Below are 14798 nucleotides of genomic sequence, written 5' to 3' on the forward strand. Positions count from 1 at the left end.
GACCGGAGAAATGGTATAGAAAGGTATGACACTAAGACAATTAAAGAAAAGACAATTTGTTCGAACTTTTAATTTATTACCGAGCAGAACGCGTCGAGATAATTTCAAATACACTTACTATTAACCCTACATCCTGTATCATCGCCATAGTAATCGAAAGAATACAGCGAAGTTCTCACGGATTGGACTAACTCCTGTAAGGGAGTGTCAGCATTTTTTATTTATGCTTGATTTGTTATAAGTTTACGTGGGTTACAGACAACGCAATCCAGGATGTTACGTTTACGATGCCGGATCTGTTAATCACATCAATTGATCATGAATAAACCTGCCCTAAAACATAATATAAAAAAACAAGGCGTGGCGAAGAGTATAAATAAGCTGGTAAATAAACAGCTTTCATTAGTATATCATCGAGACTTCACATAATGTTATCACTCTTCGGACAGAGAATGTTGTTCTCCACTCTGCTGCTGGTGGTTTCATTACAAATAGCAGGTTAGCATGCTTTTCTTTTATTGTAATCCCATTAAGAATTTCTATTTATTTTCTTAAATGTGTTCGGCAAAAATAAAAAAAATTTATGTGCTGCTGCGTGTATCTATAAGAATTGGTTTTTTTACTCATTCGAAATTATAATTATAATGAATACATTTCGATACAACAGATAAATATCGATATCATCTTTAAAAATTTAGTCTGAGTCTTCAATTCTAATTTTACTTTCTAACATTGCGATTCTTTTATTTTTCTTTGGGAAGGGGAAAGGGGACGGGGTAATTTCCACAGATTGTTACATACGTTAAGTGAAATACGAGCTGTCCAAATTTAAATAGCTAATGCGAGGCTTTAATATTTTTACGGTTTTATTAAAACATCAATAATATTGATTGAAATGGACCAAAATTGAATTCTAATTCTTGTTTTTAATTTCGAATATTATGGATAATATTGGGTTAGAGGCTTAGTTTCTTTTTTTTTAAAAAGGGGGGGGGGGGCTAAGTGGGTAAGACGCTGGCTCGCTAGCCTGGAGGTCGGGTGTTCGATTCCTACATTGGCCGAGAAAGTTCATCCAGATTTTCCGGCGTCAAGGACAGCTGTCTAGTTGTTCGGATGGGAGGAACAACCGAGGTCCCGTGTACATATTGGCGTGCACGTAAAAGATCCCTTGGCAGTTGGAATTCGATATAAGAGTAGGCCGTAGCGCCGCTGAACGGGCAAAATTTCCCTCTTAGCACACTGTATGGCGTATGTCCGTCTTCATTAGCCCAGTTTAGGAGCAGAACAGTAGGACGTTAAACCCCATTTCATTTCATTTCTTTAAAAAAAAAAGTGGGTGGTGGGTGGCTGGCCGAATGATTAGTACGTACGCGCTGTATCATAAGTTCTGTCATTGAGTCAGCTGGCGTGGTTTCGAATCCCCGGTTGTACGTGACAAGGAGTAGGGTCGCATATCCAACCTCGTGGGTTTAAAATAAAATTGAACCATGTGTTAGTCACGTAATGACCTAGTTTGTGTCGAGTGGGCGTTAAACCCCATTCTCTCTCTCTTCTCTCTCATTAAAAAAGCTTAAGTTTTTACAACTTGCCAGGTTAAATATCTTAAGGAAGCACACTGGGGTCGATTCAATTACAATTACTTTAATACGTTTATGATTTATATTAATTAGACATACGTTCTTGTGGATGTAATACCTTCAATTATATTTATTTTTCGCAATGGAGCCAATTAAATATATTCTATATATAAATACCCCGTCCTCTAACAAACACAGAATGTATATGATTTTAATCGTTGAAGTGGTGAACTGCGTCAAAGGATTTTTTTTAATTTTTAACCATATTGAGTTAATTTGTGAATAATCGGCTATATGATTTTGTTCTTAGCTTTTCCACATAAAGTAAGCAGATTCTTTTCCCAGAGCTGTTTCCTATCCGAATTATCGATACCTAACATCAATCGGCTGGACATATTTCTTGTCTTGATATTATTATGATGAAATCAGTAGATGTCCCGCCCTATCTTCTCAGGGCAGCGAATTTTAAGTGATATTATTATACACAAGAACTTTTTTTTATATTTTTACCCTTTTTTATTACTCCTTCTTATGTAAATAATCGTAATTAAATCAACTTGTCCATAAAATCAACAACGCGAACATGTCGATATCAGAATGTTAACGTTAGATCTCTTACGGATTTTTAAATAAAAATTGAACATAAATGTATTAAGATCGGCAATACAAGTTTTATCAATGTTCCCATATTAATTTGAGAAGACTTAAAACACATCGTTGATCAATGATCTCGTGTTAATAACAAGTATATCTCGTTACGCCCTACTGAACATTTGCATTCAATAGTATTGTCTCATACTATGTTGGTTGGAAAGGAAATTTAAATAGAAATTTGGATAAACAGAGGTTATCATCTGATTTCTAGTATAAAGCTGCGATTTGTTGATCTAAGGTGTGTAGAAGGAACGACATTATATTTTGCTTTACGCCCATCCTCACTCTACATTCTACAAAGTAAAATGTATATTTTCAGCATCTCAGACTAAATGCACCAAATGGACAAAATGGTATAATAGAGATACACAGACAGGGACTGGTGATTGGGAAACTCTTAAAGATCTTCGTAAAGAGAATCCAGGCCAGATTTGTGAAAAGCCATCAGCAATAGATGCTCAATTATTAGATGGTCGACCTTATACTGCTGGTGGTGATAAAGTTACTATTTCTCCAACTACTGGTTTAATTTGTAAAAATACAGATCAAAATGATAAAAGATGTAATAATTATAAAGTTAGATTCTGTTGTGATCCAAGTAAGTTCCATTTTACTGTACAGATTACATATATTGTAGTGATGGTTGATGTGAACGAAGTAGATTATGTTTACACTGTCTAGAACACATGTTCTAGTTGGATTGATCTGAAAGATAGGTGGTACTATATTTGATTTTGATTTGAAAGGTATTGTCTCCCAGATAACGTTGTATTTGAAATAGCTCCCACAGGATTCAAATTATAGCATGCCATGGACAGATTCTCTCACAAATAGTTACAGTATGATAAAATGATATTTCGCATATCGTCCCGGTTAAAAAGACGTCCTTCCATCATTATATATTGTTTGAATATTCTAAATATATTTTATTTCAGTCGTTGTAGCACCTGAGTGTAATAAATGGACAGGGTGGTACGATAGAGATAATGTATCGGGTACTGGTGATTGGGAAACTCTTAAAGATCTTCGTAAAGAGAATCCAGGCCAGATTTGTGAACAACCATCAGCAATAGATGCTCAATTATTAGATGGTCGACCTTATACTGCTGGTGGTGATAAAGTTACTATTAATCCAACCACTGGTTTAATTTGTATAAATAAAAATCAAAATGATGGAAGCTGTAATGATTATAAAGTTAGATTCTGTTGTGATCCTAGTAAGTTACCTTTTAGTGTTTAACGTTTCCATGAATACACTGACACATACCACAGCTGTCAGTCTATCGTGATAATATAGCCACCAGCAATCTGATTAAAACACAGATCCTATTTCGTTTCGTTTTTATAGTTCAAAATTTCATTTTACTTGTCTTTACTACACTTGGATCTGGAAGAGTTGTTATTTAACTCGTGTTCTGAATGGTGTCAGGGATAAGCCAATGAAACGGTCTGTCACGGCGAGCTTTAGGCGTGTTTTGCACGGAACTGTGGGTAATCCACTAGTAACATCAATTCTGATTGGTTAATCAAATGTCTGACATCATAGGGTCATAAGTCTGTCTTTTGACCCCTGACGTGACCTATCGCTATAACTTGTCAGATCTTTATGTAGTGTAGGCCATCGAAAGTATAAAAAAAACGAAATGAAATTAAATATAGATCTGTATTTTAATCAGATTGAGCCACCAGTTAACCCATATGCTCGGCTTACATAATTTATGTCGATATGCTGAGCAAAATTGCCGCGACAGGGCTATAATATACTCTTAAAAAATGTAGGGGATATTGAAATGCAAATACCTATGCAGGTTGTGATATGATAAATAGTCATGGACCCTTGACATGCTGTGAGAGTATGTTCACAGATGAAGAGCTTATCGCCCAAACGGAACCACTGAGTGCTAATGCGACACGCAATAGCGCCATACACGTGGGAGGGGTTCATTGTCAAATTTGACACTTCAAGGAAGGGTTGATGAAAACTGCCGCGTGCTGGTTTATTCTATCCATGTTTGCTTTCCTATCGGTTCTTGCATAAGATTTACTGTTTAGCAATGAGACGTCATTTACAGGCGCCATTTTGGGTCCCAACTATGACGCCACAAAAACTATGACGTCATGGCGTCATATAGCTTTACTTAAAGATACATTATGGGAGATTTTTATAAGGAGTTAGCCATTCTTGCTATAACAGTTCAAAAATAGATGATGAAAGAAGAGTATATTGAAAATTTCAGTCAAATTACTTTATTCTGAAAATAGTTATCACCAGTGTAATTTTTGACTAGAAATGGGATTGGATTACATCATTACCGATTCTTAGTATGACCGATCGTTTGATTGACAGGCGTTAACTCCACCTACGTAATCTCTGCTGTCTTTTGTCTCCTGTCATCATATCCGAATTTGTGTTTTACCTTTTTGGATTTTTATAACAATTGGACAAAATGAGTGAGAGGGTAAATTTTCATTCTTACTTGTATTTTGGGCATGCATTAAATCAATTGAATATAGGACATTCTAATACAATTATGATAAATCTACACCAGTGGCGTCGTGCCTATTGGGGAAAATATTTTTATTGATATTATTAAGACAGAAGACCTGTCCGTCTGTATTAGTCATCACACGGTCTCAAGGAATTGTATAATTTGTCATTATCTGTGTTTAGTTTATTGCACTTTAAATAGTTTAGATGTCATTTGTTAAGGCATCGCTCAACAGCGGCCTCGCTTCGTACACTCTATCATTTAGCCTCGATCCCGGAGTATGACGTCAACGTAACGGTTAATCTCCGCTCACGACGCCATTTAAAATTAAATCAGTCAACGAAATCCCGTTAAATCCAAGCCATCCGTGGGTCTACAGAGTTGATTTTGTGCTTGTTGTGTAATAAAGATATAATTTATAATTTCTATGACATATGAAGCCTAAATAAAGACTTGCAATAATTAGATTTAGCTCTTGCATAATGTATGTTTTAACAAAAAAGTTTTTTTTTTTCTTGGTATAACGATTTACGGGCTATAATTTATCCTAAAAAAATTGCAAAAGAAACCAATGCAGTTTGGTTCAATGATAATATGTCAGACAAAATCATACTCAAAATCGGCCATGGCAAAATTACATGATTAACATAATTCAATTTGGCGTTCTTCAGGAATTTTCGAGAGCGCTATATCGTAATCAGTGTCTTTCAGTCGTGGTAGGATAAATAATTTATTTTTAAATTCCTCAAACACAGAGTGGTTATGCAAGCGAAGTGTGTCGAAAAATCGAATTTGACAAACATCAATTTAAAAATGTATTTTTCATTTGATGGCGGGCATTTCTTTCAAAATGACTGCCAAATTTTTAAAAAAAATGAAAAAAACCCCCCATTAATTTGGTTATAAAAGGGCAGCGATAATCTCAAACGCGCTTTAAACATCTAGATCCATAGACAAGGTGTAGAAAATTCAAGCTACATTGAAATGTTGGCAATAAAGATCTAATCATAGTTTTTAGTTATACACTGTTAACCACCCGTAGATGTTACAAATCACATTATTTATTCAGCTCGACGCAAGATTTAAAATGAATAGATGCGGTTCGTTTAACTTGAATGTAGATATTATATCATGCGTATATAGGACCTTTCGGTTGAATCATATCATAGGAATATCTTATTTGCATATTTTTACGTATTTGTAAACATTAAGGTGTACGTGTTCTATAGTTCCATTTAGCCAATACATTTTCTTCTTTCACTTGACTAAACAAAACATTGTTTAGGAATGTAGGGTTTTATAGATTAAACAAAAAGCTGATAAATGTTGAGATGTGTGGAACATGCTCGAGGCGATTTGTAACAAATCACAGGCACGATATACTCTTCAAAAAAGTAGGGGATATTAAAATGCAAATACCTATGCAGGTTGTAACACCAGACATGCTTTGAGAGTATGTTCACAGATGAAGAACTTATCGACCCAACAGAACCACAGAGCGGCACATGCGACACGCAATAGCGCTATACACGTGGTTTCATTGTCAAATTTAACACTTCAAGGAAGGGTTGATGAAAACTGCCGCGTGCTGGTTTATCTGTCCATGTTTGCTTTCCTATCGGTTCTTGCATAATATTTACTGTTTAGCGTATCTTTGCTTTAGTATGTTACATTTAATTTGATCGGGAGATGTGTTCGTCAACGTCAACCAACAACACGGCAAGAATTGGCCGTGGCACTGCAAATGGAGTGGGTCAGATTGCCCCAAATCGTGATTGGACGGTTGATTAGGAGCATGCCACGACGAATTGCTGAATGTCTGAGGATTGGTGGAGTAATACTCATTATTAAGACAAAAATCAGAAACGTCCATTTTCACTTTTGACAGTGTATCTCTTTGCGAGTGAAATGGGGCCGTCAGATAAGCCGCCCATATGAACTGTTTATGTTCATGTGTAGGCAATTGGCCTGTTATTAACATACACTGGTTACCTCTAATAAAAACAGCAATGCATTTCCGCAGTTTTGTATTGTTTCTGAATATATCCTACTTTTCTTAAAGAGTATATAATACCTTACATAGACTTAATCTGCAATGGAATGTTTTTAGTCAACAGTGGAGCATTGGTAACTGATAGGATTGTCAACCATCAATATTTCATTTGTAATGTTTTGTCTATTCGTCGCAGTTGAATTCGATATGTCTCTATCTTACTGCCGAATGTTAAATGATTTAAATTATCAAATATAGTAACATAATGAGAGGATAACGCTAATCGTATGATGTCCCTTCCTTAAGATGTATATGTAGTGTGACGTCCGGGCTAAAAGGTCTCTACCATCATCGTATATAGTTTAAATATTCTAAATATATTTTATTTCAGTCGTTGTAGCACCTGAGTGTAATAAATGGACAGGGTGGTACGATAGAGATAATGTATCGGGTACTGGTGATTGGGAAACTCTTGAAGATCTTCGTAAAGAGAATCCAGGCCAGATTTGTGAAAAACCATCAGCAATAGATGCTCAATTATTAGATGGTCGACCTTATACTGCTGGTGGTGATAAAGTTACTATTAATCCAACCACTGGTTTAATTTGTATAAATAAAAATCAAAATGATGGAAGCTGTAATGATTATAAAGTTAGATTCTGTTGTGATCCTAGTAAGTTACCTTTTAGTGTTTAACTTTCTCATAAACATATCTATTTTAATTTCACCAGTATAACCTTTCCATGAATACACTGACACATACCACAGCTGTCAGTCTATCGTGTTAATATAGCCACCAGTTAACCCATATGCAAGGCTTACATAATTTATGTCGATATGCTGAGCAAAATTGCTGCAACAGGGCTATAATATACTCTTAAAAAAATGTAGGGAATATTGAAATGCAAATACCTATGCAGGTTGTGATATGATAAATAGTCATGGACACTTGACATGCTTTGAGAGTATGTTCACAGATGAAGAACTTATCATGACAGATTCGGGCGTGGGTCTGTTATGGTGTGGGGAGGAATCACCATGACTGGGAGTACGGAATTGCATATTGTTCAAGGAAGGGTCACTGGTGTGTACTACCGTGACCACATCCTGGCACCAATAGTTCTGCCCTTTGCTCAACGTGCAGGTCGACGTTTCATTTTTCAAGATGATAATGCCCGTGCTCACCGCGCTCGTGTCGTGAATGACTACCTCCACCATCACCATATTGTCCATATGCCTTGGCCAGCTATGAGTCCTGACCTTTCCCCTATAGAGCATGTCTGGTATATGATCGGGAGACGTGTTCGTCGACGTCAACGTCAACCGACAACCCTGCAAGTATTGGCCGTGGCACTGCAAGAGGAGTGGGTTAGATTGCCTCAAATCGTGATTGGATGGTTGATTAGGAGCATGCCACGACGAATTGCTGAATGTCTGAGGATTGGTGGAGCAATTATTCATTATTAAGACAAAAATCAAAAACGCCCCTTTTCACTTTTGACAGTGTATCTCTTTGCGAGTGAAATGGGGCCGTCAGATAAGCCGCCCATATGAACTGTTTATGTTCATGTGTAGGCAATTGGCCTGTTATTAACATACAGTGGTTACCTCTAATAAAAACAGCAGTGCATTTCCGCAGTTTTGTATTGTTTCTGGATATCCCCTACTTTTCTTGAAGAGCATATTATACCTTATATAGACTTAATCTGCAATGGAATGTTTTTAGTCAACAGTGGAGCATTGGTAACTGATAGGATTGTCAACCATCAATATTTCATTTGTAATGTTTTGTCTATTCGTCGCAGTTGAATTCGATATGTCTCTATCTTACTGCCGGAAGTTAAATGATTTAAATTATCAAATATAGTAACACAATGAGAGGATAACGCTAATCGTATGATGTCCCTTCCTTGAGATGTATATGTAGTGTGACGTCCGGGCTAAAAGGTCTCTACCATCATCGTATATAGTTTAAATATTCTAAATATATTTTATTTCAGTCGTTGTAGCACCTGAGTGTAATAAATGGACAGGGTGGTACGATAGAGATAATGTATCGGGTACTGGTGATTGGGAAACTCTTAAAGATCTTCGTAAAGAGAATCCAGGCCAGATTTGTGAAAAACCATCAGCAATAGATGCTCAATTATTAGATGGTCGACCTTATACTGCTGGTGGTGATAAAGTTACTATTAATCCAACCACTGGTTTAATTTGTATAAATAAAAATCAAAATGATGGAAGCTGTAATGATTATAAAGTTAGATTCTGTTGTGATCCTAGTAAGTTACCTTTTAGTGTTTAACTTTCTCATAAACATATCTATTTTAATTTCACCTGTATAACCTTTCCATGAATACACTGACACATACCACAGCTGTCAGTCTATCGTGTTAATATAGCCACCAGTTAACCCATATGCAAGGCTTACATAATTTATGTCGATATGCTGAGCAAAATTGCCGCAACAGGGCTATAATATACTCTTAAAAAAATGTAGGGAATATTGAAATGCAAATACCTATGCAGGTTGTGATATGATAAATAGTCATGGACACTTGACATGCTTTGAGAGTATGTTCACAGATGAAGAACTTATCGCCCCAACAGAACCACTGAATGCATGTGCGACACGCAATAGCGCCATACACGTGGGAGGGGTTCATTGTCAAATTTGACACTTCAAGGAAGGGTTGATGAAAACTGCCGCGTGCTGGTTTATTCTATCCATGTTTGCTTTCCTATCGGTTCTTGCATAATATTTACTGTTTAGCATATCTTTGCTTTAGTGTGTTACGTTTAATTTGCAATGAGACGTCTTCGCCATGATGAACGTCTACGTGCTATTGGCATGCTTCAAATGGGTTCTACACAGCGAGCAGTAGCCAACATGCTTAATGTGTCACAGTCTGTGATCAGCATACTGTGGAATCGGTATCAACAAACACACAATGTTGATGATAGACCGCGTTCGGGTCGTCCTAGAGCCACTACACAAGCCCTGGATCGACACAGGTCGTGCGAAATCGAGGACAAACGGCCAATCAGCTTTCTTTAAACTTGTCCTGAGTTACAGGAATTCGAGTTACACCCCAGCAATTAGAATTCGGCTACATGCAGCCCATTTGCATGCGCGACGACCGCGTGTTGTGCCTCCATTAACTTGCCAGCACAAGGCAAACAGGCGTCAGTGGTGTAGGCAGAAATTGGGGTAATCGTCGATGGGCGCGTGAAATGTACTCAGATGAGTCCAGATTTACTCTGGATTACACCGATAGGCGTGCTCGCGTTTGGAGGCGTGTAAATGACCGTCCTGTTAACGTTAACGTCAGACAGCATGACAGATTCGGGCGTGGGTCTGTTATGGTGTGGGGAGGAATCACCATGACTGGCAGTACGGAATTGCATATTGTTCAAGGAAGGGTCACTGGTGTGTACTACCGTGACCACATCCTGGCACCAATAGTTCTGCCCTTTGCTCAACGTGCAGGTCGACGTTTCATTTTTCAAGATGATAATGCCCGTGCTCACCGCGCTCGTGTCGTGAATGACTACCTCCACCATCACCATATTGTCCATATGCCTTGGCCAGCTATGAGTCCTGACCTTTCCCCTATAGAGCATGTCTGGTATATGATCGGGAGACGTGTTCGTCGACGTCAACGTCAACCGACACTTGACATGCTTTGAGAGTATGTTCACAGATGAAGAACTTATCGCCCCAACAGAACCACTGAATGCATGTGCGACACGCAATAGCGCCATACACGTGGGAGGGGTTCATTGTCAAATTTGACACTTCAAGGAAGGGTTGATGAAAACTGCCGCGTGCTGGTTTATTCTATCCATGTTTGCTTTCCAATAAGATTTACTGTTTAGCCTATCTTTGCTTTAGTGTGTTACGTTTAATTTGCAATGAGACGTCTTCGCCATGATGAAGGTCTACGTGCTATTGGCATGCTTCAAATGGGTTCTACACAGCGAGCAGTAGCCAACATGCTTAATGTGTCACAGTCTGTGATCAGCAGACTGTGGAACCGGTACCAATAAACACACAATATTGATGATAGACCGCGTTCCAGTCGGCCTAGAGCCACTACACATGCCCAGGATCGATACATTCGTGCACAGGTCCTGCGAAATCGAGGACAAACGGCCAATCAGCTTTCTGTAAACTTGTACCGAGTTACAGGAATTCGAGTTACCCCCTAAACAATTAGAAATCGGCTACATGCAGCCCATTTGCATGCGCGACGACCGCGTGCTGTGCCTCCATTAACTCGCCAGCACAAGACAAACAGGCGTCAGTGATGTAGGCATCGTAGAAATTGGGGTAATCGTCGATGGGCGCGTGTAATGTACTCAGATGAGTCCAGATTTACTCTGGATTACACTGATAGGCGTGCTCGCGTTTGGAGGCGTGTAAATGAGCGTCATGTTAACGTTAACGCCAAACAGCATGACAGATTCGGGGATGGGTCTGTTATGGTGTGGGGAGGAATCACCATGACTGGCAGAACGGAATAGCATATTGTTCAAGCATATTGGTGTGTACTACCGTGGCCACATCCTGACACCGATAGTTCTGCCCTTTGCTCAACGTGCAGGTCGACGTTTCATTTTTCAAGATGATAATGCCCGTGCCCACCGTGAATGACTACCTCCACCATCACCATATTGTCCATCTGCCTTGGCCAGCCATGAGTCCTGACCTTTCCCCTGGGACATGATCGGGAGACGTGTTCGCCGACGTCAACGTCAACCGACAACACTGCAAGAATTGGCCGTGGCACTGCTAGAGGAGTGGGTCAGATTGCCCCAAATCGTGATTGGACGGTTGATTAGGAGCATGCCACGACGAATTGCTGAATGTCTGAGGATTGGTGGAGCAATTATTCATTATTAAGACAAAAATCAAAAACATCCCTTTTCACTTTTGACAGTGTATCTCTTTGCGAGTGAAATGGGGCCGTCAGATAAGCCGCCCATATGAACTGTTTATGTTCATGTGTAGGCAATTGGCCTGTTATTAACATACACTGATTACCTCTAATAAAAACAGCAGTGCATTTCCGTAGTTTTGTATTGTTTCTGAATATCCCCTACTTTTCTTGAAGAGTATATTATACCTTATATAGACATAATCTGCAATGGAATGTTTTTAGTCAACAGTGGAGCATTTGTAACTGATAGGATTGTCAACCATCAATATTTCATTTGTAATGTTTTGTCTCTCAGACAATGTTGAATTCGAAATGTCTCTATCTTACTGTCGAATGTTAAATGATTTAAATTATTATGCTTTTGACATGTTCTCTCAAATATAGTTACATTATGAGAGAATAATGCTAATCGTATGACGTCCACGTTACGAAGACCGCGTCCCTTAAGATGTATTTGGAGTGTGACGTCCGGGCTAAAAAGTCTCCCTACCATCACCGTATATAGTTTAAATATTCTAAATATATTTTATTTCAGTCGTTGTAGCACCTGAGTGTAATAAATGGACAGGGTGGTACGATAGAGATAATGTATCGGGTACTGGTGATTGGGAAACTCTTAAAGATCTTCGTAAAGAGAATCCAGGCCAGATTTGTGAGAAACCATCAGCAATAGATGCTCAATTATTAGATGGTCGACCTTATACTGCTGGTGGTGATAAAGTTACTATTAATCCAACCACTGGTTTAATTTGTATAAATAAAAATCAAAATGATGGAAGCTGTAATGATTATAAAGTTAGATTCTGTTGTGATCCACGTAAATAATTATTACTTGTTATTTTTTGGTGTACCAGCAATTTCATCCCTGGAATACTGCCTCATATTTTGATTTAAATGAATCCGGAACGGTTTTGAATTTTGTTTCTCTTTTTTTTTATTTCTGATCAAACTCAGAATTGAATTCCTACATTATTCTATTGTATTCTAAAACCGAAAACACAATACCTTAGAGCGTAAAGTCTTGTATGTATATAAAGGAATTTATATTTGGATATTCATCAATCAAACAAGCATTAATGAGCTTAGTGTTATCACTAATTATTTTGCTTTACGCACCAATATGCTTTGGTTGTCTCGAATTAATTGGTAGCCCGATGATAAACAGTCATGAACTTGTTGTCTCTAAATTATTTTTCATTAAATGAACATGAACATATATACAAACAGATCAAAATACATGTAAGGTCAGTAAAAATTATATGTCTGTAACGTATCCGACTGCAAAATCCATACTAGGCCAGTGAAAAGCGTGTCAGTAATAACTAAATTAAAATTACAGATTGAAAAACACCTCCCATTTATCATGAAACCAAGTCTAATCGCCTATATAATTGTTGTTTTATAGTTTTGAATATTAACTTTACTCTTTACACGTTTTTTTTATTTCGCTATAGTTTTATATAATATTATATTAAAATGTCTATTGTATTTTAAACTTGATATTGTGTTTACTGCTTTATACCATAATAGAAACCATGTGTAAAACATGTTATAAGCCCATATTTACTATGAACGTATATTGACTTCGCATGCTACCGTAATCCGTCCATCTGTTGTGGATTTGGTGGTTGAGTGTCTAACGCATGCGCTTTAGATTTATAAAGCCTGTGCAGCCCCGTGGGATTTATAGAGGGACCTACCCTCTCCCAACAACAAACACACACACCACCATCTCCATCACTGCTGAAACCGCTATGCGCAATCGAATTATGGAAATAAAAGGTGTACCATATGTTAGTCCCGTAATGACATAATTTGTGGCTAGTGGATGTTAAACCCCATTTCTCTCTCTCTCCACCCATCTGTACAGACATTTTGTCCTGGAATATAGTACTGGCCAAATTATTAGCAATTTTTTCTAAAAACGTTGCAGAATTAACTCACTAAAATTGAAGTATGAATAAAATCATACACCGTGAATATATTGAACTTAATATTTTTACACATAACCATATTGACATCTACTTCACATTGCATGGTTGGTCGACGCAACGCCGTGTATAGATAAAGTTGCGACAACTGTGAAGCCAGGAATTTCATATGACGTCATGCAAACTTATTATCTATTTATATGCCATATTATATTGTTGGATGTCATAGATTTCAGCGAATAAGTGTCTATAGGACATAAAACATACATTTTTTAAACGAAAAGTATAGCTGAACATACTATTATTAGTATTATACAACAAGAAGCGCACATTATTGTTATATAGCCTTATTCTATAAGAAAAATCAAAATAAAAGATACACTAGATAAAAGTACTATTAAACATATTTAACTTGCATTCGCTTTTAAAGGAGCTAAATCGCTAATATTTGGGACCTAGAAATTGTCACAAATGGGTCGCACTAACAGCGACATTTGTTTCAGGCATATTTGTTTCATCGGTGACACGTCTGGTGTCATGTGAATGCAACGACAACAGCCTGGTTGATTGATTTGTTGATTGGAGTTCAGATGTCTACATTAAAATCGACCACTTCCAGGTTGCCGTATTCACGGCCTGGCAAGACCGACTTGAAATTTCTAGAAATTTTCTGGGGGAGACAGGCCCCAACCAGTGTATAAAATTCGTTAAGAAAAGTTGTAGGCCAATAGGACTCCCTGGTAGACGCCATTCACGAAAGTTGTAGGTCCTAACATTAAGTTGTGGGCCCAAGAAATATTAAAATAACACACGTACACTACCCCACCCCAAATGCCTTTATTTCTAAGTTCTAGCCATTTGGGTCAGGTTTAAAAGTTAAAATATGTATGCAATATTGATTGGCTGTACACTTTACAAATTTAACTTTTGAAGGATTTAATGTTAATACTTTGTGTATAGAAAGATAAAAATCATTCCACCCCTATTTTACCCAGACTTGATATTTATATTTTCTGTAATAAATAAATATTTACTTGTAGTTGTAATAATCTTAATGATTATATATAGGTCTATTAGTACTGACAATATAATATCTCGAAATTCCATTCACATAGAAATCTGAAGATTACGTATTAAAATGGCCCTTTACACTCTCCGAAAATTAACAGAAAATATTGTTCATTTGAATGAAATGAAATAAAACTGGCCTT

General features: G+C 37.5%; 1 protein-coding gene across 1 annotated transcript; it reads left to right on the forward strand.

Annotated features, from left to right (window-relative positions):
- Positions 1 to 282: 282 nt before the first annotated feature.
- LOC126821553 (mucin-5AC) lies at positions 283 to 13156 on the forward strand. The gene is made up of 6 exons (XM_050550002.2): positions 283 to 498; positions 2551 to 2829; positions 3167 to 3448; positions 7105 to 7386; positions 8714 to 8995; positions 12192 to 13156. The coding sequence occupies exons 1-6, from the start codon at positions 429 to 431 to the stop codon at positions 12479 to 12481; spliced, it is 1485 nt and encodes a 494-aa protein (XP_050405959.1). The 5' UTR covers positions 283 to 428; the 3' UTR covers positions 12482 to 13156.
- The last annotated feature ends 1642 nt before the right edge of the window (positions 13157 to 14798 follow it).

Source organism: Patella vulgata, chromosome 5 (genome assembly GCF_932274485.2).
Source record: "Patella vulgata chromosome 5, xgPatVulg1.2, whole genome shotgun sequence".
Taxonomy (NCBI): Eukaryota; Metazoa; Mollusca; class Gastropoda; family Patellidae; genus Patella; species Patella vulgata.

Excerpts from the sequence above, each read along its gene's own strand:
- LOC126821553 (XM_050550002.2), top strand. The coding sequence starts at position 429 with ATGTTATCACTCTTCGGACAGAGAATGTTGTTCTCCACTCTGCTGCTG. Across the intron at positions 499-2,550 it reads GGTTTCATTACAAATAGCAG|CATCTCAGACTAAATGCACC; the intron begins GTTAGCATGCTT and ends GTATATTTTCAG. Across the intron at positions 2,830-3,166 it reads TAGATTCTGTTGTGATCCAA|TCGTTGTAGCACCTGAGTGT; the intron begins GTAAGTTCCATT and ends ATTTTATTTCAG.